General features: G+C 32.0%; 2 protein-coding genes across 3 annotated transcripts; one reads left to right on the top strand and one right to left on the bottom strand.

Annotated features, from left to right (window-relative positions):
- Positions 1–476: 476 nt before the first annotated feature.
- On the bottom strand, positions 477–6,090 carry LOC134720556 (F-box/LRR-repeat protein 2-like). Its single transcript, XM_063582880.1, has 2 exons — positions 5,883–6,090; positions 477–4,316 (listed from the first exon to the last, which is right to left on the bottom strand). Exons 1-2 carry the CDS (start codon positions 5,904–5,906, stop codon positions 2,436–2,438), a joined length of 1,905 nt encoding a protein of 634 aa, XP_063438950.1. The 5' UTR covers positions 5,907–6,090; the 3' UTR covers positions 477–2,435.
- LOC134720555 (lon protease homolog 2, peroxisomal-like) lies at positions 6,079–26,530 on the top strand. Of its 2 annotated transcripts, XM_063582878.1 has the most exons (17): positions 6,079–6,225; positions 10,917–11,007; positions 12,569–12,764; positions 13,335–13,453; positions 13,951–14,103; positions 14,541–14,725; positions 15,209–15,307; positions 16,744–16,818; positions 17,256–17,441; positions 17,827–17,974; positions 18,767–18,846; positions 19,693–19,925; positions 20,526–20,785; positions 21,605–21,817; positions 24,838–25,035; positions 25,612–25,722; positions 26,139–26,530. In XM_063582878.1, exons 1-17 carry the CDS (start codon positions 6,119–6,121, stop codon positions 26,247–26,249), a joined length of 2,565 nt encoding a protein of 854 aa, XP_063438948.1. In that variant the 5' UTR covers positions 6,079–6,118; the 3' UTR covers positions 26,250–26,530. The 2 variants fall into 2 exon arrangements, with proteins under 2 accessions (XP_063438948.1, XP_063438949.1); XM_063582879.1 differs by lacking the exons at positions 6,079–6,225; positions 10,917–11,007; positions 12,569–12,764 and having other exon boundaries at positions 13,335–13,515.
- Positions 26,531–27,687: the final 1,157 nt, after the last annotated feature.

Genomic DNA, 27,687 nt, shown 5'->3' with positions numbered 1-27,687 from the left:
TTTTATTGTCAATCTAAACTTAAAATAACGATGACAAAAAAAATCACAATTATTGTAATAAAGCCTCAGTAGACAGTAATTCTATACATTACTGTGTCTTGTAAAATATATTTTTCGATTGGCCAACTCAAATCTTTCACATTAAAAATCTGTAAACTATCAACTGATGAAAACACTTAGCTAAATGATTAAAATAAATGACCTTTAACCATTTTTTCTTATCCCTGATAATTTTTGAAAGCTTCAAGATCTCACGAGTTATAACATAAGTTTAAAGAAATTTGATAATTAAAACCAACAAATACTTAGCACAGATTACAAAGCAACATACATGCACATATTTGATACATAAATTTGCCATAAGAATCATATTTAAAAAAAAATAAAACAAATATCACAGATTTCAATCCTTCCTCCCTGAATTTCAAATTGATTTATGTAAAAATCATATTTTTTCTGATATAAACATTTTGCTGTCAGACAACTCTCTAAACCAAAATCTCTCAGAAGGTTAGCAACTAAAGGTCACTGAATGGCTTCAACAAAGAGCAAAATCCAAACCACATAACAAACAAAAAAATGCCCTGAAATGACATATACAAAAAAAAGATAAACAGCAATAAACTAAAACCACTGATAGACCATCAGGATTTCATAACAACTCTATTTGTAATGGAATCACAAGAAAACAATGCATTAAAATCAGAAAGAAAATACATACATGTATCATACATTGTATCTCAACTGTATCATTTGTGTTTTCATAATGATAATGTTGATATGATTAATATTTAGTAAAACCGATGATTTGAAAATGCATTAAATTAAGAACAAATTTAGTTTAAATGTCAACAAAAAATAAAATATATATAATGTCATGACAAATAAAAACCTTAGTGACCACTGTGTGAATATTAGATTGAAATTTGCCCAGTGGCGGATCCAGAACTTTTCCTAAGGGAGGGCCCGCTCCAGTTATGCTTCAATGATTCCCTATATAATCAACCAAAATTTTCCCACAAAAGGAGGGGGGGGGGGCGTGCCCCCAGAGCCTCCTGGATCCGCCTATGTCAGGCCACATCAACCTCAATTGTGTTCTCGTTTTTTACCTGTCATACCATCTCACATGTGGATGTTTCTTTTTTGAAATCATATCTTTAAACTATCAGCAGTTTATAATTTTAAAGAAATTTTAATTTTGCAAGAACACTAAATATGACATGCCAATGAGAATTTGTCATATGAAAAAAACAGTAAAAACTTCAAACAATAAATTTCTTTCAAAATAATATCAAACTATGTACATATAATATTTCATAAATGTGTAATGTAAACTACAATCAGTTGGTCAGTGTAGTATATGCTTTCATTCTTTAATCAACCAAATTCTCATATAGACTCCAAGGAATAAGTGAGTTTTTTGTCTTAAGGGGGCTCCGGGGTATAAATCTTTTTTTTCTAATATAGGATTTCGCTATATTTTTTAATAAATGAACTTTATCATGTACTTAAAAGAAAAATGAAATAAAAAAATGGGATCACCGTTCATTTAACTCACAATCTGCCTCGGGAGGAAGCATACATTTTTGTTAATGTCCTTTTTTTCTGTTGAGCTAATAGGAGAAATAGAGGTAATATCAAAATAAAAAAATAACCTAATTACAGAAATGGCTTAAATTTTACAATTATTTATTTATGTACAGCTTATTTGGAAACAATATTAAAAAATGTAGGTCACTGATGAGTAAAAAAAGATATTTCAAATTTAATGCCAAAAAAATGCATTTTTGCACCAAAGGGAAATAATTTTTCGATGATATAAACATTTTAAAAGTCATCTGGGTCCAAACAGAATCAGTTTTTTTGGGTTGATTTTTGTACCATATCATAAAGTAATAACTAATGGTGTAATAAATAAAATTTGTAATGAAAAAATAAAAGTTTAATTTTTTGCTGAAATTTGTATACCCATGGTCCATCCTCTATTCATAATATTATTTGATCAAGTAAGAAAAAAGAAATCTTGAGAAATAAAAGCAATCTGAACTACAAAAAGAACATTTAAAACCTAAGAAACATTTTCAAAATACATAAAATCTTAATTGATTTGAGTCGGTTAGGAAATTACAATTTAACTGTGAGAAGGGGGAGGGAGGAGGGTATGGTTTTTTTTTCATTCTTAAAAAAAATCTTATCACAAAGAGAAAGTTTGTTTAAGAACATATCATTTAGAAATTATTTGTTTCTTTTCCCTGAATACCATTTTTGGGGAAATAAAAAATACTTTTTTGGTAAAAAAATCATAACAACTACCTCAGAACTAGCTTGTGTCAGTTAAATTGTGAGACAAAGATTTCAAGATCTTATAATCAACTAAAAACATGTATACATCATTAACAAAAAATTCTTTCACAGCTTGCTAATATCCACTTTCATCAATTTCCAGTTAGCCTTTTGTTTACTGACTGAATAGTTTTCATATTTGTCTCCAAAAGGCCCACACTTTCAGGGGAAATCTTCTTACAGAAAGACACATCTAGTGACTTAAGTCTCTTACAGTTCATCTGTATATGGTGAATACTCTTGTCAGTTAGATTGTCACATCCAGCGATGTCCAGACTTGAAAGTCGTGTAAGACGTTTCGTCACATCTCTGATCGCATCATCTGTAATAGAAAGACACTGTGACAAACAAATATGCTCAAGACTGGGATTTTTAGCAGCCACTGCACTGACAGTTGTGTCAGTAATGTTTGTCATGCACAGACTGAGAGACCGGAGCTCTTTGAATTTGATCACATGGACTAAACTGCCGTCAGATAGCATCTTACAAGCAGATAAATCAAGGTCATGAAGATGTCCCAAGCAGTCTAATGTGTACCCTGTAGTTGTGTCATGTGCTAACTTCTCTAAATCACTGGCCGACAGTTGGTCTTTTTTAAACCCCGTAGGTTTTTTGAAGATAATATGGTTATCATATATGCTCCTCAGTCTGCCAATGTCAAAATCGTCAGGATTTTCTTTAGCTTTCTCAATAATGTCCTTATCTGCATCCTTGTAGCCAACTAATGCTAAGTCTGTTATCTCTCGGCACCATGCTACTCTGAAATATCTTAAAAACGTCAGATATTTACAAACAGCCTGAACACTAATATTGGTAATACCAGTGGAGCCTAGATCTAAGTGAAGCAAGTTGGGAGCAGCTTTACATAGAGATACAACAAAGTTATCTTTGACATTGGAGCAACAGTTAAAATTGATATGAGTCAACATTTCATTTACGTTATGACACAGCCCTTTAATCAGTCCTGCTGATGTCAGCTGGTAAATTTCTGACAGATCCAAAACCTGCAAACATCTTAGTCTATGTAAATTCCTAACTGCAATATCATTAAGCTGTCGGCATTTTCCTAGACGCAGAATTTCTAAAAACATCAAGTTCTGAGTTATAAGCTCTAACGCAGCACCACTTATTTCTGTACAACCTTTAACCTCAACTATACGAAGATGTTTCTGGTTTTTACATAGAGAATTAATGCCCTCGTCTGTAACGTCTTTACATCCAGTCAGGACTATTTCTTCTAATTCCAGGTTTTGTATGGATGCTATTTGATCTAATGGATCATCTGAAATGCCAGTCCTGGTAAAATCTAAAGCCTTCAGTGTATCCTGTTGTGTTTCTATAAAGTGGAGAATGTTGCCAAATGTCAGTAAACTGCTGCTTACACAGTTTGTTTGTCCTTTCGGTAAATAGCTTTCTGAGATAAATGTTATTTGAGCACTGGCAAGATGGACCGATTCTACGTTTGAGCAGACTGTGACCATCCTATTGAAAGTAGCATCAGACAAAAAACGAATGGAAGAAAGATTTAGAACTTTCACATTCTTTAATGTGTCCTTTAGCTTCTGAATATCATCATTTAATTCTAATATACGACCCGACATAAAAAGTGAATTACAGGAACTCAGATCTAAATGCACCAGATTCTTACAATGCGACATAAGATCAACGAAAAGTGCATCGGTTATGTTGCTTCCCTTAAGTGACAAGTTACGTAAAGACTGACTGAAATTCTGACAAGATTTCAGCATTATAGATTTAGATTCCAGTGAGCTATCAAACTGATCAAGCATCAAATTTGACATTTTACGTCGACTAAGATTAGGAAATCTGCTTTCTACCATAGTGCCATAGAAGTGTATTACTATATCTCTCTGCAGGATTGGATCTAAAGAAGCATCGTACCATACTTTGTTGACTAATGCAGCATCTTTTCTGTCAGCCACACTCAGATACCTCATTATATGGGTAATAACCTGAAATCAATAAAACCTGTTTAATTTGTATCAACAGTTTTTGACAGTTATTACATTTAAAATATATATGGTTTTACACTAGTAATTTTGGGGCCCTTTATAGCTTGTTGTTCGGTGTGAGCCAAGGCTCTATGTTGAAGGTCGTACATTGACCTATAATGGTTTACTTTTTTAAATTGTTATTTGGATGGAGAGTTGTCTCATTAGTCATTGGCACTCACACCACATCTTCCTGTAGCTATGCGAATATCAAATTGATCTTTTCAAATATCAATTTTCCAACAATTTAATTTATCCAAAGTTTAAAGCATATTCATTTCTGTACACACATTATATGTAAAATAATTTTAGATTTCACAACGTTATTTACTACTTAAATTTACTTCATAAAATCAATGATTGATTGAAACATTTTCCACTTGTTACAAGTCTTACTGATACGTACTCTGCTAACATGTCATGCATGTAAGAGATAATCTTCTCACAAAATGTGCTCTTTTTTCAGAATCTTAAGCTTGTATAAAGCTAGGTGGCCTATCATTTACATTTATAAGAAGATGAAGGACTCCAATTATTGAATTCATTGGGAAAGCTTCTTTGGCTCTCTACATGCAGGCCAGGTGAGCAAAATACAGCAAACAACCAATTGAGAATCCATTCTTTTTCAATTATGCTTTCAACAGAAATAACCTTCAAGACAGCAAAATCAAACCACGTATTCAAAAGAACTAATTGAACTTTATATCAGCCAGTATTTGGGACCCCCCGACCCACACACACATCTGTGAATGTTATAATCAATGCAAATTTTATTATAGATTCTATTATTTTAAAAAGAATTGTAATGGTTCTGCAGAATCAAGTGGTCCTATCTACTAAAAAAGCTACCAAAAGCAGAATTTAGAATCGTTATGCCTCATGTTTTGGGACAAAAATTGAAGGCTCGACAATTGACTCAGTACTTCTAGATTGGACCCCCTCCAACCACAAACTCTACATGCACCTTATCCCTATTTGTCTGCATTACTGGATATCACACAGGTTCCCTAAAATTTTGACATCATAAAACAAAATATCTGTAGCCACATGGGAAAAGTAATTGTTGTATGCGTTAACAGTTCAAGCTTCCGGGTAAGCCGAATAATTAGTGATAAGGTGTATACACCTTATCACTATTTATCCGCCATTACTGGATATTACACAGGTTCCCGTAAAATTTTGACGTCATAAAACAAAATTTCTGATGCCACAATGGAAAAGTGATTGTTGTTGGCGTCAAAAGTTCAAGCGGCCAGGTCAGCCGGGATTAGCGATAAGGTGTATTCTTTAGTGTATTGTGTTCTCAGAAATAATTTAAACTGTTAAAGCCCATACCATGAATGTATTCTATCGGGAGTACCCCATACAATGTAGCCATACAGATACTGATAAAACCTTCAATTAATTTTAAAGTTTGACCACTAATTATGTTTTTTTTCATTGTTTTTTTCATTGGGTTGCTGTCAACATTTTGCTTTGACAGTCATTCCTTGAAGTTGAACTGTCTCAAAAATAAAGTTTTCAAACCTCTGATGGCATTTTGTATGCCATGATATCTTTAGTCTAATATTCCTGTCAATCAGCAAGTGAATTCATCATCGAAATCAGACTGTCCAACAATGTCCCAAATATCAGCTGCCCAACAGTCATTTTTGTTTATATAAATTCCTGTAAAGCAAAAATGACGTAAAAGACAGAGAGTTGCCGAACGGGATCATGTGATTGTTTTGGAAAAAGTATCATCACGTGATCAGTAACTGAAAATGGCATCGACTATTTCTATCCCTCGACGTCTTCCACTTTTAGTTGTTGCTGACAATGTACTTCTGCCAGGCTCATCGATGCGAATACCAGTGAGAAATATGAAAAAGTAATTTTTAATATACAGTTCCATCAATCAAGTGTTTTGTTCCACATTTAAAATTCTGCCTTACTGTTACATAAATTACGTTCTACTTTTAGTTATCAGTATCAGTATAAGCTCTGATCCAGCAGAACTACAAATAATGCTAAACACCATTGGAAGATATGCAAATCAACATCATTACAATATCCACCCAAGAAAATCGAAGGTTATCTGCTACGGATCTGCAAAGAATCACAGAACAAACACCTGGAAATTATCAGATAGGCACTGGCTACGGTTACATGGAAATGTAACAATAATAAAAATATTATTGTTACATAGGAGACTAAATGCCGGAATGCAAAGGCGGATAAGGAACCCATTAATTACGAATGTAACAATAATTACTGAGGCTACGGTTACATGGCGTTATTGTTACATGAAAAACAGCAATTGTTAAACTTAAATCTTGTATAGTTTTGTTGCCTTAATCTTGCCGCCATGTACGAAATAATACTTGTAATAATGATAAATAATAAATATTATCGTTAACAAATGGTGTTTAAATTGTTTTTTCTAACATAAAAATGGTTTTGGTGTTTAAAAGATACTACTTTAGATAAGTAGTGCCAAAGGCGAAAAATATAGACCAATGGTTTGTTGTTGAGAACTCGGGCTGAGAAAAGTGTTCACTTTAAGTATTTAACTGCACACCCACTCGTATTACTGTCATTATACAATGCAATGCACAATGGATGAAGAGATTCTTGTGACCAATTTTGTTGTGGGTGAAAAATTTAAAACTTGGGATTCGTTTGAAACAAAACTGAAACAATATCAAGACACAAATTTCATTCAGCTATACTAACGCAGTTCTAAAAAAATGATTCATCTATAACAAAGTTTGCTAACTGTGAAGTAAAATACTCTGAACTTCGGTATACATGTATCCACGGAGGACGTAATTTCGTTTCAAAATCAGATGGAGCTCGTCCAAACCAAAGGTAAGTTATTTTAACCTATAAACGAATATCAATGGGTCATAATATTCAATTCGTTTCATAATTCAAAGTTTGAATTGACACAGACCAAGTCTCCAACTCTTTTTCTCCATCTTTCAACGACATATTTGCTTCATCTACATCATTTAAATGCAGAGGGTCTAAGACCCATTATGCATGTAAGTTAAGTTATTCAATATGGTGCTCATAATCATTAATAACATTTTTATATGTGAAATTAAAATCAAATGTTTGTTTTGTGACTAGCTATGCCAAATAGCTTTCGAGAACAGCCTCACATCTTCTTTAACAGAGTACTATGTCTGCCTCTGCCACTTGGAACTCTCTTGCCTCGTTTTTGTTGTGAAATTTTAAATTGTTTCTTAAACCCTGACCGAAAGCATTGTTTTTATGTTTTGAGCACTTTCCAGATGAAATGCCAAATGTTCTTGAAACTTAAATGTAAAGACGGTGTATTCCTCGAAGTCACGAAATTCAACAGTATACGACGTTCACAGTGCGGCATCACTGGTGTGTGATGGCTGCTTGGAGTGGTTTCACCAAAAATGTGTCGGACTCAGAAATGCTCCAAAAACCACTTACTGGATATGTAGAAAATGTCATTGCAAATAAATAATTAAAGAATTTATATTTAATAATTGTATGTATTATAAATATAAAATAAATGTCTTTAATTTTTATTATCTAGTACATTTTAATAGACCCATCGTATATTGCTGTTGTTCATGTAACAATAACGCCATGTAACCGTAGCCTCAGTAATTATTGTTACATTCGTTATTAATCGGTTCCTTACCCGACATTGGATTCCGGCATTTAGTCTCCTATGTAACAATAATATTTTTGTTATTGTTACATTTCCATGTAACCGTAGCCAGTGCCTATCAGATAATACAATTGAACTCTCAAACGAAACTACTCATTTAGGCCTAAAAAGATCAAGCAAAAAAGAAAATGAAGTAAATATAGAAGACCGTATAAAATCTGCACGAAGAACAAAATATGCCCTTATGAATTCAGGACTGCATGGTACAAATGGATTAAGCCCTAAAATCTCCTACACAATATATAGGACATATGTGCTACCAAGACTTCTATATGGTCTTGAAATCCTTTCTTTAACAAAGACCCAGATTCAGATTTTGGAGAGGTTCCATATTGGTACACTGCGTGCAATACAAACTCTTGCCACAAGAACAGCAAAACCTGCGGTATACTTACTTCTCGGAGTTCTCCCTGTAGAAGCAGAAATTCACAAGAGAAAATTGACATTCTTACATTCTCTTACAACCTGCTCCAACAATAAAATAAAAGAAATCATCAACAGACAAATTGCAGTGAACTTTGACAACAACAACAGCTTCTTCTTCCAAACTGCATTATTATTAGCAAAATATAATCTACCAGATATCTTTGACAAAAACATCTCAATTCCATCAAAACTATCCTGGAAGAAACTAGTAAAAACAGAAATCACATCCTTCTGGACCCTCAAACTCAAAGAGGAAGCTCAACAAATGTCCTCTTTAAAATTTCTAAACCTCAACTTTGGCAATGCAGACTCAACTCATCCTGTATGGGACTCAGTAGAGCAGAATCTGATAGAAATTCGAAAAGCCTCAACTAAAGTAAGGATGCTCACAGGGACTTACATGGTGCAAGCCGACAAGCACAAGTTCAGCCAATATACAATTGACCCCATCTGCCTGCTATGCCACAGGGAAATAGAGGATATCCTACATATTCTTACACAGTGTCCAGTTCTATGCAATGAGAGAAAAGAATACTTCACTCCCATTAAACAACTTGTGACTGAAAACTCTCCTCCTGGAACTTGGGAGCTGCTATTTAACAATAAACTAGCAGTTACGCAACTTGTATTGGATTGTACAAAATATACGAAACAACTTGGATTCAAAGAAGAGTTAATTCTTAAACTGGAATCGCTTTCAAGACACTTCTGTTTCAAGCTTCATTACAAGAGGATATCTCTACTGAAAAAGCTAGACGAATGACAGTTATCATTAAGATACAGATACTGAAATATAGACAATGGAAAATTCAAATAGAAGACTAAATTTTATAAACTAATGTTATAGTATATATAGTTATTTCACTATATTTTATAACAAATATTCAGTGTTGTTATAAAACTCTAAGAACCTATTTGCTGGTAAAATGATTGACTAATTATTTGAGTTAAATGACTTCTGTAGATCGGTTTATCATTTTTATATTTTATATGATATGATTTTGTTTTTTCTGCAATTCACTGTCTATGTATAGTGCACCACCTCTGGATTTTACCTTAATGTAATATATTTTATCCTTGTTTCTTCCCCCTTTTTAAATATTTTGATATTTTAATATTACCCGTTAAGGGGTGTTCCTTATAATAGGAAGCTCATACGAAGAAAAGAAGAAGTATCAAGAACATTTGTTGACAAGTATTAGCCTTTCATAAAGGGCTAGTCGTCTCTTAGATGATGAATATGGAAAGTGCTCTCGCTTTGTAAATTTTAACACACATGTAAGGTCACCCGTTATGAAGTAGTATATATTGTTTAACGTTGTTGTTTATGAAACTCCAGAAGATTCGGCTATTTATAGATACAATTACCTGTATACCAATATCATGAATATGCATGATTAATGACCCGGCAAAATTTAATTGCTAAAATAGAGAGGACAAATCTGATACTGTACGGGATTGATGGACATTTACTAAGTTTGGATTGTCCTAACCAATCAATAAACTTTGATTATTCAAGTCTCGTAATATCGATCTTCCAACCAGGTAGTTAGAAGCATTCACACACTGACTGTCCATCATTCAATTCTCAAGAATGTCTCCTAGGAGACGATAATAAAATAAAAAGTAAAAAAAAACCTGATTAATCAACTATTGCTATATACTTTGGAAATCTGTCTCGGTTGACAAGAGAATCTGTACCGCTTGAACTATCATATAACAAAGGTGGGAAAAATTTGGTTGATTATATAGGGAATCATTGAAGAATGACTGGAGCCCCCCACCCTAGGTCAGTCAACGGCCCCCTCTTAGGAAAAGTTCTGGATCCACCACTGTATAACAATCACTTTTCTATTGTGGCGTCAGATATTTTGTATTATGACGTCAAATTTTTACGGGAACCTTAAAATTTCTGACATCCTATAATGAAGGACAAACGGTCATAAGGTGATCAGCGTGATAGTCTATTTCTGTTGCTGATTATAAAGAAGAAGAAGAATTTAGTGCAAGCAGCTCTTCATCATAATCTTTTATGCAGAATGTTGTTAGGAGCTTAAATTATCGAATGGAATAGGTGTCTGTGGTCAAACTTTTTTCGATGTCCATTTCCTCAAATATTACATTTATGCTAAATTTTATTTTATGACTTTAAAAAAAAATTTGTTGATTATATAGGGACTCTCTAAAGCAAGACTGTACTTGACCCCCTGATCTGTCAGTCAGACAGTACAAAAATTTCCATTTTACATTGTAATGATGAAAAATAATAAGAGGGTCATTGACTTTTTTTTACTTCAGTATGAACATGTTTAAAAGTCATAAAGTAGGAATATTTATAAGACCTTGCTATAACTGTATCTTAGTTTTCCCTTTGGTATGAACATGTTTAAAAGTAATAAAGTATGATTATTTGTAAGAAGTTACTATTATCTTTTCTTCAGTATGAATATGGTTAAAAGTAGATTGATGAGTAGAAGTACACTGAGCAGTACCATAATAGGAGTTATTCCACAAGAGTCGAAGGATGATCAAGTAAATATTACTTTTTTAGTCGAATATTGTCCTGTGATTCAAGGTGGATGTTTAGTAAGAAACTAAAGAGTTGAGTAAATCATTACCACTACGTTTCTTCATTGATTTGGCCAAATGTTCATAGTCCAGTCAATCTATCATAAATTTGACCCTATTTCCTTGATGGCTTGAAGTAATTGCAACAGAAGATTTATAAGTTTTAATCTTAAGCATTATATTTCAAATATACCCAGACAAAAGTCCCATAAAATCTACCTTGAGGAAAATTAAAAAATCATGATTTAAATTCCTATGGAAATTTGCATTAATAAGGGAGATAACTCTGTAAAAAAGGCAGAAATATCAATATAGTTTGATACTAAAATTATAGCTTTATCAATTCTATTCACCATAATGTATTGATTCTTGATATTTCAGCCGTCTTCAGAGTATAACAAACAACTTTAAAGGTGTTTTCATATCTTTTTAACAACCTAAATTTCATAATTCATTATTTGACCATTTATTAGATTTTTCACCATGTCAAGGTAAAGAATCTCAAATTGAATAAAACTGATTAAGCATATATATTCTGCTTTTTGTTGTTAAAAGTTTCTTTAAACAAGGTAGATGCTGAACAAATATAATTTACAGATTTAAACACTATACCTAATATTCACATTATTAAAAAAAAAATGAAAAATGTGCAAATGAAAATAGAACTACCCATAACACTTTGGTTTTGTACATTTGATGAGCAGAAGATTAAATGATATAGTCAAATAAGAACTCATAACCCCATCAAAGTATCATACTTTACATGACATTTAAGAAAATCAGCAAAAAAGACTATTTTTTGGTGGAGTTATCTCCCCTTTCCAAAGATACAAAATGCAAAATTTGAGTTTTCCTCAAGTTTGATTTTATGGGACTTTTTTCTGTGTATATTTGGGGCTTAATGCTTTAGATAATCATTAGAACTAAAACAATTTCTGTGCAATTAGTTTGAGGTTCAAACTTAATTTGACTGGACTATCAGAGCTTCTCATTGCCTTAAATAAAATAATAAGATTACATTTCATCGTTTTGTCTGATTTTGCCAATATCATGACGCAGAATAAGGCAGCAACACTCAATAAGTTTATATAAGAGCAGAACATTGATGTAGATGAAATAAAAAATGGATTGAAAATTTTTGCCATGTGGTATCATCTAAAATGAGTAAGATTAATAGACGTATTTACCCTCGTATGCAAATTTGTCCGCCATTACGTAACATCACACAGGTATCCATAAACTTTGACATCGTAATTCAAAACATTTGACGTCACAATTTAAAAGTGATTGTTGCTTGACGTCAAAAGGTGATTCGGAGTAGATTTCAGGTCATTCGGAGGCAAAATACAGCTAAATACCAAAAGTGTAAATACGTTTATATTCTACCACTGCATTGTGTGGAATATTTTAACATATCTCTTCTTTTCTTGGTTTTATTATCAAATCCATGTACATATATATAATATGTGCTTTGTATGAACCCCACCACATTTAGATTTTAATTGTACATTGTTTCTTTTCACAGGAAGATGACATGTCCTCACTACATTCTATTGGTACGGCAGCAGTAGTTGTACAAGTGACAGGCACCAATTGGCCACGCCCATCTTATACATTACTTGTGACTGGCCTATGCAGGTTTAAGATGGAAACTTTATTACAAGAGTCACCTTATATTGTAGCATCAGTTACACAATTGGACAAACTTTCTGAAGATTTTGGTAAATATATTTGATATAATGAATGATATTAAAATTTACCTGTCAGATGAGTATATGCATGATGGAAGGTTGTTATTTATGATTATGATTTATTCCTTAAATACTACATATAAGAAGATGTGGTATGAGAGCCAGTGAGACAACTATCCATCCAAGTAGCAATTAGTAAAATTAAACCATTATAGGTCAAAGTACGGTCTTCAAGACATAGCCTTGAATTACACTGAACTGCAAGCTATATAAAGAGTCACAAAAATGATATGTGTAAAACAACACACATTGTCTTATTGGCACTCATACCACATCTTCTTATATCTATACACAGACCTTTCATTTTTTCTGCTTTTTAGTTTCTTGATTTATAGACTTTCAATTTATAACATTTTTCAAAAAACCTTGTTATTTTGAAACAGAGTAGCAAACATCCTAAATCAAACTTTTTGCATTGCATAAGTTGTATAGATAATATCTGAGCCTACTGTAATTGGCATATTCTGACAGGTCAACTGATAATTTCCTCAGGAAAAGTTTGTCAAAAAAAATTTTAAATTTCAATGTCTCTAATTGCAGATGAATTTACTAAGAAACATGGAGGAGATCTTGACAACTTGGCAGATAATTTCCGAGAACAAGCAGGAAAGCTTGTTGATATGTTAGATATTTCTATACCTGTGGTAGCTAAACTTAAGGTAAAGCAGGAAAACTTGTTGATATGTTAGATATTTCTATACCTGTGGTGGCTAAACTTAAGGTGAAGCTAAAATGTATAGTTGTCATAAGTAGATTCTTTATTTCTCTATAGTAATTATTGTTATTTTACAAATTATTATACTATAAAAATAAGGTGATGTGGTATGATTACCTATGAGACCACTTAGGTCAACTTTTCTTGTAAAAGAAATGGTTGGACTTTTTAGCCACAGATATTATCCAACATTTTTATATCGTTTAAGATTCCATACAGTTTCTAACGAGATTATTGTTAGTTCTCAATTTTCTACAGAGATTAGATAAAAGCACAGGTACCTATGTTTGATTTTAAGAAATTCCTTTTATTTCCTGTATTACCTAATTGTGACAAATTTGCTTCCTTTCTTAAGGCATTATTTTTTATTTTTATTTTAAATCAAATTTTAATGGGAAGGTAATCAATTAGCAATAATAAAGTCTTCATGATGTATTTCAGAAAATGCTGGAGAATTTACCCAGCCAACATTTACCTGATATTTGTGCTGCTATAGTTAAGGCATCCTATGCAGAGAAGATTCAGGTGCTTGATGCTGTGGATCTTAATGAAAGATTTAAAAAGGCTCTTCCATTACTGATGAGACAAATAGAGGTACATAGAAAAAGATATTTTTTTTTGGTGAAAGTCAATGAATTGAAATAAAATTAATAATGGAAATGGGGAATGTGTCGAAGAGACAACAACGCTCCAAAAGAGTAGAAAACAGCCGAAGGCAACCAAAAGGTCTTTAATACAGTGAGAAAATCCTGCAACCTGAGACATGTTTCAGCTGGCCCCATAACAAAAATAGGGAACAGGTTTAGCTAAACTCCAAAATTTATAAAATAAACTTAAATTCAAAGTCATTGAAAATATATTCAAAACATACCAACAGCAGTATATTATACAATTTTAGCCTTTGTATGAGGTTGATACGAGGATATATTGACATGAAAGAAGTATATTGATTGAGGACGAAAAAAACCGGAAAAAGTTAGCTTCATGACACTGAACAATTTCTAAAGAACAACCTTTGATTCTTATTTCAGGGACTGACATTGCTCCAGAAAGCCAGGAAAGATAGAGTAGGTGTGGAAATAGTTGCTCGTAAGAAGGGTGATCCATTTGGTCGTCCAGGCAATATGAAAAGAGCACTTAATAAGATTTCCACTGACCTCGATGATGAAGATGATGCTGACAGTGATGAAATAAATGACCTTGAACAAAAAATTAAGTAAGTTTGACTGTGTTATTCTGTGAACAGGATATCTCAGTAATATATTAAAATGACAATATTTGTGTATGATTTCAGTGTTTATATCATTATATGTTTATACTTTAAATACTAAATATGTGATAAAACAGTTGAAAACACTGCACAAGATTGACGTGATTACTAACAATAAACTTTTTAAAAGTTTTATGATTGTCTTTTTTAAAATATCTTTGTTTGCTATGTTTTTATGTATTTTGTGAAATGTTTTATCATTTATTTTTTACTATTCTTATACACTTGTTTTTAATTGAAATTTAGTCGATTTATGTATCTCATGCTTATTATTAAACAGATGAACAGATGTTGAAATTCTTGACCTTGTTGATCTTAGAAACAATTTCTAGTGTACACATAATTGCAAGTCAGTGAATTGGAAGTTCTCAGTGTAACTTTATTAACTTATGTTTTTTGGTTATTATTTTAGAGTTGATTTATTTCCAGATCTGCTCACATGCCAGAGCATGCTTTGAAGGCTGTAACGAAAGAAATCAAAAGATTAAAGAAGATGCCACAACAGATGCCAGAGCATGCTATGATCAGGTATAGTAGTAGGTTCAGAAAGGGCCATGATTATAAAGTTCAATGTTAGAAGATAAACAAATATTTTAAGTTGACTTAAAGACACTTAAGAAAGTTATATAGAACTATCTCTGTCATAGTTTTATTCTAAACAGTTGATTTTTACATCCCAGTTAGGTCAAAATAAGCAATTTTGGCAAAACTTGAAAAAAGATGTCAGGATTTCAGCCAAATTTAAGACAATATGAAAATGCAATTTCGACATGTAAAATGTCATTACAAACATTGTTTTCAAAATGTATTTTGTCGAAGTATGCGCTCTTTGTTTCCTGTCCAAATATTCAATGGAAATTTACCCATTTTCATTGTTTTTATGCCCCACCTACGATAGTAGAGGGGCATTATGTTTTCTGGTCTGTACGTCCGTTCGTCTATCTGTTCGTTCTGTCGTCCGTCCATCAGTCTGTCCCGCTTCAGGTTAAAGTTTTTGGTCAAGGTAGTTTTTGATGAAGTTGAAGTCCAATCAACTTGAAACTTAGTACACATGTTCCTTATGATATGATCTTTCTAATTTTAAAGCCAACTTAAACTTTTGACCCCAATTTCACGGTCCACTGAACATAGAAAATGAAAATGCATGTTTCAGGTTAAAGTTTTTGGTCCATGTAGTTTTTGATGAAGTTAAAGTCCAATCAACTTGAAACTTAGTACACATATTCCCTATGATATTATCTTTCTAATTTTAATGCCTAATTATAATTTTTATCCAATTTCATGGTCCATTGAACATCGAAAATGATAGTGTCAGTGGGGCATCCATGTACTTTGGACACATTCTTGTTTCGTAGAAAATCAAATGAGTACTATTTGTGATGCCAGGAATAAAAAGCAGGAACGCAAAAAGATTTATTTCCTATCTAGTCATTGTATTAGCTATGATTCATTGTGATATTGGTTTATAAATCCCAATTTGAAATTTATGCTGAAAAAGGGGGCCATTTTAGGGCCTTATCGAACCTACTCCTTCATGCTTTCTTATCTTGTTTATGTTTAACTTTTCAAAAACACATATAGCTATAGTAATTATGTGGCAAGTGTTTCATTATTCACTCTGCCTCTTGCCTAATAATCTATTGTCACTTGGATTCATTAAGATTGTACGTAACGAAATGACAGAAAAGTAGAGTAAAATGACACTTTTAATGTTTTGAACCCCAGCAATGCTATATTTGTGTATATGGTATAACTCCACTATCTATGATCACGGATATATATGAATGTTAATAAAATTCTTCTATCAGAATACAGGGCTTTGAGCTCCAAATCCCTTGATAAGAAATAAGAAATATAATGCACCTTGCAACAAAGATTAGAACAGTACTAGTTTCCTTCACAATAAGGGTATTTTGACAATAATATTTTAGATATACAAATATGTGTTTATTTATTGTTTACAGAAACTATTTGGAATTAATGTCAGAACTTCCATGGTCGAAATCTAGTAAAGATATCTTAGACATTGAACAGGCAAGGTAAGTTCAACATTTTTATTTTAGACTTTTTATTTTTTTTAATGTGCCACATTGAAAAGAAGCTAGAAATTTGTAATGAAACATTGATTTTTAAATTTATCAGTATTATTTTGATATTGAATAAAAAAAACTTATTTATATGGATTCGGTAAAGTTATTTGCTTGAAAAATTAAAGAGCGCCCTCTGCAACATCAATAACAAACATGTCGATTATTTCTTGCTTATTGTAATCTGTAGTCTGCACCCTGTTTGGAAGGTATAATTTTGGAGTATAAAACCTCAGACTATACAAGCTTTTTAACAGTAACTTAATAACTATAAACACTATTTAATTATCGTTTTCAATATGTGAGATTCAATTGAAATATATTTAAAAATTGAATATATAACAAATGATGAATAATTAGAAATTAAAGTTATTAAGTTGTTATTGCAGGCGTGATTTGGATGTTGACCATTATGGATTGGAGAAATTGAAAAAGAGAGTTCTTGAATATTTTGCAATAAGACAATTAAAGAATTCATTAAAAGGACCTATACTATGTTTTGTTGGTCCACCTGGTGTGGGGAAAACCAGTATAGGCAGATCAATTGCTCAAACTCTGGGTAGAGAATTTCACAGGTAAACTAGCCTTTCTTCTCATATTTTGCAAGATGTCCGCTGTGACCTTTGAAGAGAATATTTTCCAAAATTTTATCTGTGACCTCGGAAGATTTTGTGATTTTTAACAGGACCAGTTTTATTTGTTTCCTTAGAATTTACCTGGTGACCTGAGGCAAACTAAATACATGACCCTGTGGAATAAAAGGGGGAGGGGACTGTTTCCCTACCAGATATAGGAAGATGTGGTGTGAGACTCCTTTGTATATAATAATATTGAAAATGTGTGACTTTATAGATATTGTCATAGAAATATCAAGTCAATATTAACTGAATTAAAAAAACATTAATGATAATGAAATATATCCAGACATGAACTATAAATACTGTTTTTGTAATAATACAGAATATCCCTTGGAGGTGTTTGTGACCAGTCAGACATCAGAGGTCATAGAAGAACATACATTGGGTCAATGCCGGGCAGAATTATTCATGGAATTCAATTGGTTGGAACAAATAATCCTGTATTTTTACTGGATGAAGTTGATAAATTGGTAAGACAGATTACAGTATAAGGGAGAAACATTTGAAGTCTTAGCAAGTAGTAATTTAGTTCAAATCTAACATCACAATAGATATAATGTGTGGTATGAATGCCAATGAGACAACTCTCCATCCAAGTCACAATATGGAAAAGTAAACTATTATAGATCTACAGAAAAAACAATGGTGAAACCTATATAAAAAACAAGAAACACTTATGAACTGCATCAACAAATGACAACTACTGAACATCAGATTCCTTCATTCAAATATGAATTATCGAATCTTTAATTTGCTATTGTTTTGTTGACCTGACACTTATTTTCTGGTTTCAGCTTTCATTATATTGATATATTAAAATTAGATGATGTGGCATGATTGTCAATGAGACAACTATGAGGGTAGTAATTCAGGAAAAAGATTCAAATTTAATTATTTTTATAGACATTCATTTTTAATGTTTCTATTTTTTTATGGCCCACCTACGATAGTAGAGGGGCATTATGTTTTCTTGTCTGAGCGTCCGTTCTTCCCGCTTTGAGTTAAAGTTTTTGGTCAAGGTAGATTTTGTTGAAGTTGAAGTCCAATCAACTTTAAACTTAGTATGATAAGATCTTTCTAATGTTAATGCCAAATTAAAGTTTTGATCCCAATTTCACAGTCCACTGAACATGGAAAATGAAAGTGGGAGTGGGGCATCTATGTACTATGGACACATTCTTGTTTTATATAGAAAAAAAAAGGATGCCATTAACATTTGTTTAAAAACTACTAAATGTTTAAGCATTAATTTTATTTTTCAGGGGAAGTCACTCCATGGTGACCCTGCTGCTGCTCTGTTGGAGGTACTAGATCCTGAACAGAACCATACTTTTACAGACCAGTATCCTTTGGAAGATTTATTGTGAAAAATTATAGAATACTGTAAATTCAGAAATTATTGCATGCCTTTATTATTTTGATTTTGACAGTTAAGACTTAAATGCGATTTTAATTTTTACGATTTTGAGAAAAATCCTGTTTAATTCATATAGGTAATATATTTCAAAATTCGAGTTTAAATTATTGCGCTTACAACTCTGTCACATTTTTCGCAATAATAAAAACCTCTCATTAGTTTATTTATTTACAGTATCTTAATCAAGAATACTGCTGTCTTTTAAAAAAAAAAAAATAAACTGTGAATTCAGAAATTATTGCAATGTTATAATAGGAAACAGGGTCATTGATTAATTGAATTGATGAAAAATTTAAGTTTCTTTCTATCCAGAATTGTATTTGGATTAGCTTACAACATTTTCTGATATGACAATGAAATATTTTCACTTTTCAAGTCATGCATCGAATGATAATTAATTGTTCATTGATTGGATGTCTTTGAATTTTCTATTAGGAATGAAAGTATTTCAATATGATATATTTCTTTTTAGATTTTACACTCTAATAGAATATTCTTGTAATTTCTATATACTGTACACCAACTAATTTTTGTGAGTGATTTATTTTTCGCGATTTTCGCGAGTATAAATACATCGCGAATATAAATCGTCGCGAATATGTAAAACTTGAAACTATTTTCCTTCATCTACATTGAACAAAGATGAGAATTGCGAAAATAAATCGCCGCAAAATGAGTTAGTAAGGGTTAAACGCTAAATAAAGTATCTGCCAAAATAAGTTGGTCTACAGTATTTATGATATAAAAGTTATTTTCCTCAATGCATAACAGTTATTTGAATGTTCCTTTTGACCTTTCACAAGTGTTGTTCATAGCAACAGCAAACAACATGGCCACCATCCCTGCAGCATTATTAGACAGAATGGAATTGATTCAGATACCAGGGTATACACAGGAAGAGAAATGTAACATAGCAACCAGACATCTTATATCAAAACAGTTCAAAGAGCATGGATTGACCGCTGAGCAGTTACAAATACCTGTAGATTCAACTAAAATGATAAGTATGTACTTCTGTGACTTAATATTAATCGTGTTAATACATTCTGTCCTAATATTTTAGATACACAGAAGAGTATAGATCGATAGAAAGTCTCTGTTTATAACAACCAGTTCTTCATATCTATGTTGCCCAGTGTCCAATCTTAGGGAAGGTTCCTGGGGTTGAAACCCCCCTTTTTTTAACGATCAATGCATTTGAAAGGGGACATATAGTTGAAACCACCCTTTAACCTGGGTTGGTAATTCCCCCTTTTTAAAATAAAGGGATCCGCCTTGGTTGCCAATGCTTCTTGACACCAAAGGTACCCTGTTAAATATTGGTAGAGACATATTTTTATGACAGCTTTTCATGTTTAAAATGTTAGGAAAGAAAAGGCACTTTAATTTACATATACTAAACTTTTTTGAAAATTTAGTTAACAAATTAAATATTGTTGACTATTGGATTGTTATAGTACTTTTTTTTGAAGATTTGGTTTTGGAAATTATCATTTTAAAAGTGATTTGGAAAAAATAAGTGAAATTATCGGTTTGTTTTTTACTTCAGAGATTCTACTTTCCTACTGGTATATCTATAACCAGTTTGTATGTTTTCATTCTAGTATCAAAATATACACGCGAAGCTGGAGTGAGGAACCTAGAGAGGAAAATTGGTGCAGTGTGTAGAGCTGTTGCTGTCAGGGTCGCTGAAGGAATGTCAAAATCCAAACAGGAAAAACAGGAAACTCCTAAATCGGAAGAAAAAAAGCAGGTCATCAATAATAGCTTACCAGAGAACCTATCCCAGGATGCCACTACAATGGCACATCCACCAGAAATGCCAATTTGTATTGATGAAGCTGCCATCAAAGATATTCTAGGGGTAATAATTATTGTCAGACTTACTTGAAAGAGTCCTCAATGCTCTTCAACTATAAAGTTGTTTGGCTTTCTAATTATTTTGATCTGAGCCTCACGGTTGAGTCTTATGTAGAATAGACATTTTTCTGGCATATCAAATTATAGGCCTGGTACCTTTGGTAACTAATTACCAATGTAAATAAAAGAGGTGGTTGTAATATATTTGCTATATAATAATACAATCCAGTTTCTATAACTAATTTGTTAACAAGTACATCGTTTGATGGTCAGACTATAGAATGACAACATGTGTATAAGAACTTCAACTGATCTCTTTAATTAAGAATGTGCAGACATGTGAGAGTTGCTGATCTGTCAATTATAATTACTGTAACTGATTATACGGTAATAAAGTGCAGTCTTTATAACAGTGGTAAGGTTGGAAATGATCAATGATAAATGATCATAAATGGCCCCTATTTTATGACATTTGTACTCTTTGAGTATGTTTGTTTTGTTCATGCATCTGTGACAATGTAATGGAATTTGATATGACTGACATACAAGTGAGAGGTTTAGCTAGCTATAAAACCAGGTTCAATCCACCATTTTCTACATTAGAAAATGCCTTCACCAAGTCAGGAATATGACGGTTGTTACCCATTCGTTTGATGTGTTTGGACTTTTGATTTTATTTGACATAAGTGAATGACCAAAATTGCTTACAGTGACCTGGAGTATGATGGGCAGATGGAATTTCAAGATAAAATTAAGAATTACATATTTTTGAATTTTTTAATGACAGCATTTCCTATTCAATTTAGAATTAACTATATTTTAGCCACCCCAGTTTGAGAGTGAAGTATCTCAAAGACTTGTACAACCTGGTGTTGCTGTAGGCTTAGCCTGGACAGTAATGGGTGGAGAAATTATGTTTGTTGAGGCCACTAGGATGGATGGAGAAGGAAAACTCATTCTGACTGGACAGCTTGGTGATGTGATGAAGGAATCGGCTAACCTGGCTATGAACTGGGTTAGGGCTAATGCAAAGAAGGTAAATGTTCAAATTTAATCAAGTTTATAATATTGGTAGCTACAATTTTCAAGGAGGAAAAATTGATATTATGCAAATCTTAATCATTATTTGAGACCATATGACTTACTGTAAATTCTACTTTTAAAAATGAATAAGAGCTGAAAGTGCATTATCTGATAAATAGATATACATTTCTATATTTTTTTAATTCTTCCCTGAACTGAGGATTTAATTTTTATACGACCGCAAATTTTGAAAAAATTTTCGTCGTATATAGCTATCACGTTGGCGTCGTCGTCTGCGTCGTCGTCGTCCGAATACTTTTAGTTTTCGCACTCTAACTTAAGTAAAAGTGAATATAAATCTATAAAATTTTATCACAAGGTTTATGACCACAAAAGAAAGGTTGGTATTGATTTTGGGAGTTTTGGTCCCAACATTTTAGGAATTAGGGGCCAAAAAGGGCCCAAATAAGCATTTTCTTGGTTTTCGCACTATAACTTTAGTTTAAGTTAATAGAAATCTATGAAATTTTGACACAAGGTTTATGACCACAAAAGAAAGGTTGGGATTGATTTTGGGAGTTTTGGTTTCAACAGTGTAGGAATAAGGGGCCAAAAAAGGGCCCAAATAAGCATTATTCTTGGTTTTCGCACAATAACTTTAGTTTAAGTCAATAGAAAATAATGAAATTTAAACACAATGTTTATGACCACAAAAGGAAGGTTGGTATTGATTTTGGGAGTTTAGGTCCCAACAGTTTAGGAATTAGGGGCCAAAAAGGGACCCAAATAAACATTTTCTTGGTTTTCGCACCATAACTTTAGTATAAGTAAATAGAAATCTATGAAATTTAAACACAAGGTTTATGACCATAAAAGGAAGGTTGGTAATGATTTTGGGAGTTTTGGTCCCAACAGTTTAGGAATAAGGCGCCCAAAAGGTCCAAAATTAAACTTTGTTTGATTTCATCAAAATTGAATAATTGGGGTTCTTTGATATGCCGAATCTAACTGTGTATGTAGATTTTTAATTTTTGGTCCGTTTTCAAATTGGTCTACATTAAGGTCCAAAGGGTCCAAAATTAAACTTCATTTGATTTTGACAAAAAAATAATCTGTTGGGTTCTTTGATATGCTGAATCTAAAAATGTACTTAGATTCTTGATTATCGGCCCAGTTTTCAAGTTGGTCCAAATCGGGGTCCAAAATTATACTTTGTTTGATTTCATCAAAAATTGAATAAATGGGGTTCTTTGATATGCCAAATCTAACTGTGTATGTAGATTCCTCATTTTTGGTCTTGTTTTCAAATTGGTCTACATTAAAGTCCAAAGGGTCCAAAATTAAACTTAGTTTGATTTTAACAAAATTTGAAATCTTGGGGTTCTTTGATATGCTGAATCCAAACATGTACTTAGATTTTTGATTATGGGCCCAGTTTTCAAGATGGTCCAAATCAGGATCTAAAATTATTATATTAAGTTTTGTGCAATAGCAAGTCTTTTCAATTGCACAGTATTGCGCAATGGCAAGAAATATCTTATTGCAAAATATTGTGAAATAGCAATTTTGTTTTTAATTAGAGTTATCTTTCTTTGTCCAGAATAGTAAGCAAAAAATATCTAATTGTAAGATTTTTTTTTATTTGGAGTTATCTTTCTTTGTCCAGAATCAACTTAAATCTTTGTTATATATACAATATACAATGTATATTCACTTTTTACTACCAACTGATAAATTAAAATAATCTTTACCATTCAGTGATAACAAGCAGTTTTTTTTACATCTTAATATTTTATGATGTATTTAAATGAGTAGTAATTGTTGCAAACTCCATTTGAAATTTTAATTGAGATTAGTTTTGGAATAAGGGAAAGGGGGCTGGATTAAAAAAAATGGGTTCAATATTCTCATTTGAAATTTCATAAATAAAAAGAAAATTTCTTCAAACATTTTTTTGAGAGGAATAATATTCAACAGCATAGTGAATTGCTCTAAGAGAAAACAAAAATTTTAATTTCATTAGAACACATTCATTCTGTGTCAGAAACCTATGCTGTGTCAACTATTTAATCACAATCCAAATTAAGAGCTGAATCCAGCTTGAATGTTATCTCCATACTTGCCCCAACCGTTCAGGGTTCAACCTCTGCGGTCGTATAAAGCTACGCCCTGCGGAGCATCTGGTTTATCACTTCTTATTATGATATTCAGCATTGCAACACATTTCAGGTGTCAAAAGAACATCATGGTAAAATATTTGTTTTTTAATTTGAACAAAATTGTGCAGAAATATATGGTACAAAAAGAAGGGCTGAAGATATTCAAGTCAAATTGACAACACCATGACAATGGAAAAGCATTAAATGACAAAAAGATTTTGTTAGCTCAATAATTTTTTTTGGAAATTGTTGTAAATAGATAAAAAAAGTTTATTGTGATATAGATTAAGTCAGACAGAAAATTACAGAATTTAATGGATGATAAATTATTCTTACCATTTTTTTCTTTTAGCTTACAGTGAGTTATTTGATACACCCAGTAGCTAGCAGTAATTTGTACCATTCCTATATAACCCTACATTTCATTTCTTCATTAGGTTTTAAAACAGGCGTTTTATTCATTTCATCTTAATTCATTTATTTCATTATTTGCGTCATATTTGCATGAAGTAGTATGCTATTTATATTTACAACATTATTTTATTTTGCAATCTGACAGGGATTAAATCTTGTATTATAATTATCAGGTTTTTGTTTCAACAGTAACTGGATATATCTATTTTTTATTTTGAAATTTTTGCATTTGTAGTTGTAATATCGTAAATGAACTGGTATGGAAAAAAAAGTTGTTCCTCAATTTGTATAGGATATTTTTTTTAAGCATCAGTCTTTTTACAAAAATTTATTATGCCATTGCTTAAAATATAGAATTATCTCTCGAAATCAGATTTTATTAGGATACCTTTTCCAAAATTTTTGTAATGAATCTCTTCGTGTGTTCTAACCTTAAAACCTTTATGAATGTATATTACAGCTGACTTTTGGAAATGGCAAGAGTCTATTGGCAGGAAAAGATATACACATCCATTTTCCTGCCGGTGCTGTAGGCAAGGATGGACCATCTGCTGGAGTTACCATAGCTACAGTTTTAGTCTCTTTATTCAGTGGAGAACTGGTTAGATCAGACACAGCAATGACAGGGGAAATAACTCTCAGAGGATTGGTACTTCCTGTATGTTTTAATTTTCTTATTTTGACAAAAAATGTGCAAAAATGAGTGTACTTTTAGTATCTTTTATCACTAGTCGAGGGGATATAGAAAGCAACAGCCTGTGAGACTAATATGAACATGTCGGGCTTCTAAATATAGAATAACATGTCATTCAGGTGCATTAAATATCCTATTAAAAATGTTTACCTTGTTATCAACAGCATGTCCATAAGAGAACACTATGGATTCATATTTATTTTTTGGGATACAAATTTTTGTGGAATTTGTTGGTAGAGGTAAACCACAAATTTTAAATGTACAACAAATTATAGATTTGCTATATACTTTGTATGATGTCGACTTGGTGAAACCACGAAATCAAAAATCCACACAAAATATAAGTTTTCCTTATTCCTATTGTACCTTTGCATGCAAAAAAAGTCTGGGAAATCAAATCGTTCACTGCTTGATGTGAAGCTTTTACGCATGAAATCTACTTAAATAATTAGACTACAACCGTTTTTAAATAAAAGAGTTCTTCTTCTGGAAACACAAATAATTTGTTTATTAAAACTTTTTGTTTACATTTATTTACAGGTTGGTGGGATTAAGGAGAAAGTACTTGGAGCACATAGAGCTGGTATTAGAAGAGTTATCCTTCCTAAGAGGAATATGAAAGATTTATATGAGATCCCTAATAATGTCAAGGTTAATATTAAAATATAAACACAATTATAGTTTTATTAGATAATTTGTAGTTGTCATGCAAAAACTCATTACCATTTTAATGTTCATGACAATTTTTGGGAATATTTAGTATTAACTTTATCCGTCATGGTGTTTAAAACAAATGGTTAAAAGATTAACTTGATTATATGTAACTGATATAAATGGCATATAAAGGGAAGGAAAAGAAGATTTTTGGTGGTCAATATGTCAATGGTCAAGGTTACTGTTACAAAAAAAATGAAAAAAGACAAAGTTTGATTCAGACTGGTCTACTATCATGACTAGGAATTTAATAAACACAGCAAGCTAATCCAACACCAGGAGGTGGTGGGTTTCAACTGGCCCCTTAACAAGATGTATACCAGTTCAATTAATTTACTATATTTACATTTTAGGGTGAGATGTCTTTCATATTTGCCAGTCAATTAGAGGATGTATTGAATGCAGCATTTGACAATGGATTTCCAGCACTACCTACGGAAGAGGTTACACCAAGTAAATTGTGAGGCTCTGAAGAAATTGAATATTCAACACCCAGGAAATGAAAATAAAGACAAGAAATATCACTTCAAAGATGGCATGACATTATTTATATACAGAAGTTTCTTCATCATGTGTTCATTATTAATCAGAAATAGTTTTTGAGTTTTAATTATTTAGATAGTCCTACTTTTACTTTGTTCATGTAGTGGGAGCTGAGTAAATTAAAGGGAGATAATTATAATTTAAAATTGTTGAACTTTGATTTAGAATTGAATGACAATGATGAAGATGGACAATTGTTGATTAATGTATTGATCTGTGAAACTATATTAATTGTTATTTTTATTATGTTAATGTTTTATAAAAATTTAATAATTAAAATTGATTTATAACAAATGATTTAGAGAATTGTGTGCATTATAACTGTTTAATAATAACACCTTTAAGAAATCCATTGATGGTACATGTATCAGTAAGAGTAATTTGGTAAATTGGTAGATCTTGTATAGCAGATCACTTCTGCTGATCACTATTGATTAAAGTTTTTGAGAAATTAGGATAAAAGAAGTCAATCAGTGACCTTAGTCAAATTGGTATTTTATAGATCTTTTATTGCTGATCTCCTCAGTTTAAAGTTTAAAGTCTCCTCAGTTTAAAGTTTCTATCTATCTATTTACAATATGAATTTGAAGAAATATGCAGCATTCTTATTTTGGTGGACTATCCTTCATGTCCTAGGGGCAGTAAATCTGTAAAAGGTTAATTAATAGTTTCTGTCATATTGGTATTTGGTAGATCTGTGTAAATGTATTGCTGATAAGTTTCCACCTAGGATAGATAAAAATGGTCAAAATGTTAAAATATGTCATTTAATGTCACTGTTATTTTTGTATATCTTGTATCTTGTTACCAGAATCATCAAACTAGTCCTTTCAGACAGATGAGAAAAATCCTTGATCAATTAAGGGTAAATATGAAGCCACAACACAGGTAAGATGGACATTAAACAAATTAATACACTAAATTGAGTTTAATTAACTGTCATAGATACTGGGTCAAGGACCTTATCAAGGAGAATAGTACCTGAATTCTACAGCATTAAATTGAGGTCTGTGCATTATAGTGTATGTAAGACAGACACAATCCCCTGATGATAACACATTCAAGGCCTCGGAGGTAAAGTGCTCAAATTACATGTACAGCAACCACTAGACCGTCAACACTGAGACATTTGACTCCTACATGTACCTTAATTCTCTAGGGTTGCCAGCTTTCATGCCATTTGTCATGGTACAGTATTCTCTGGCTTCTTTCATCGATTTAAAGGAAACAGCTTATATCCAAAAGCACATCATATGGTCTCTGGTTGAAAGTTGTCTCATTGGCAGGCAATCATTATAATCATACCATTTTGAAAATAAACATGACAATCAATGACATCAAACAATACATCCAATAAAA

Source organism: Mytilus trossulus, chromosome 6 (genome assembly GCF_036588685.1).
Source record: "Mytilus trossulus isolate FHL-02 chromosome 6, PNRI_Mtr1.1.1.hap1, whole genome shotgun sequence".
Taxonomy (NCBI): Eukaryota; Metazoa; Mollusca; class Bivalvia; order Mytilida; family Mytilidae; genus Mytilus; species Mytilus trossulus.
The sequence above is the reverse complement of the archived record's forward strand: the minus strand, read 5'-3'. Positions and strand labels throughout refer to the sequence as shown.

What these genes read in the sequence shown, in the direction of transcription:
- LOC134720556 (XM_063582880.1), bottom strand. Translation starts at nt 5,906, where the DNA reads ATGGCATACAAAATGCCATCAGAG. An exon ending in CATACAAAATGCCATCAGAG is followed by an intron (nt 4,317 to 5,882) that starts GTTTGAAAACTT and finishes TATTGATTTCAG; the next exon opens with GTTATTACCCATATAATGAG.
- LOC134720555 (XM_063582878.1), top strand. Translation starts at nt 6,119, where the DNA reads ATGGCATCGACTATTTCTATCCCTCGACGTCTTCCACTTTTAGTTGTT. An exon ending in CAAACTTTCTGAAGATTTTG is followed by an intron (nt 12,765 to 13,334) that starts GTAAATATATTT and finishes CTCTAATTGCAG; the next exon opens with ATGAATTTACTAAGAAACAT. An exon ending in TCAGAGGATTGGTACTTCCT is followed by an intron (nt 25,036 to 25,611) that starts GTATGTTTTAAT and finishes ATTTATTTACAG; the next exon opens with GTTGGTGGGATTAAGGAGAA.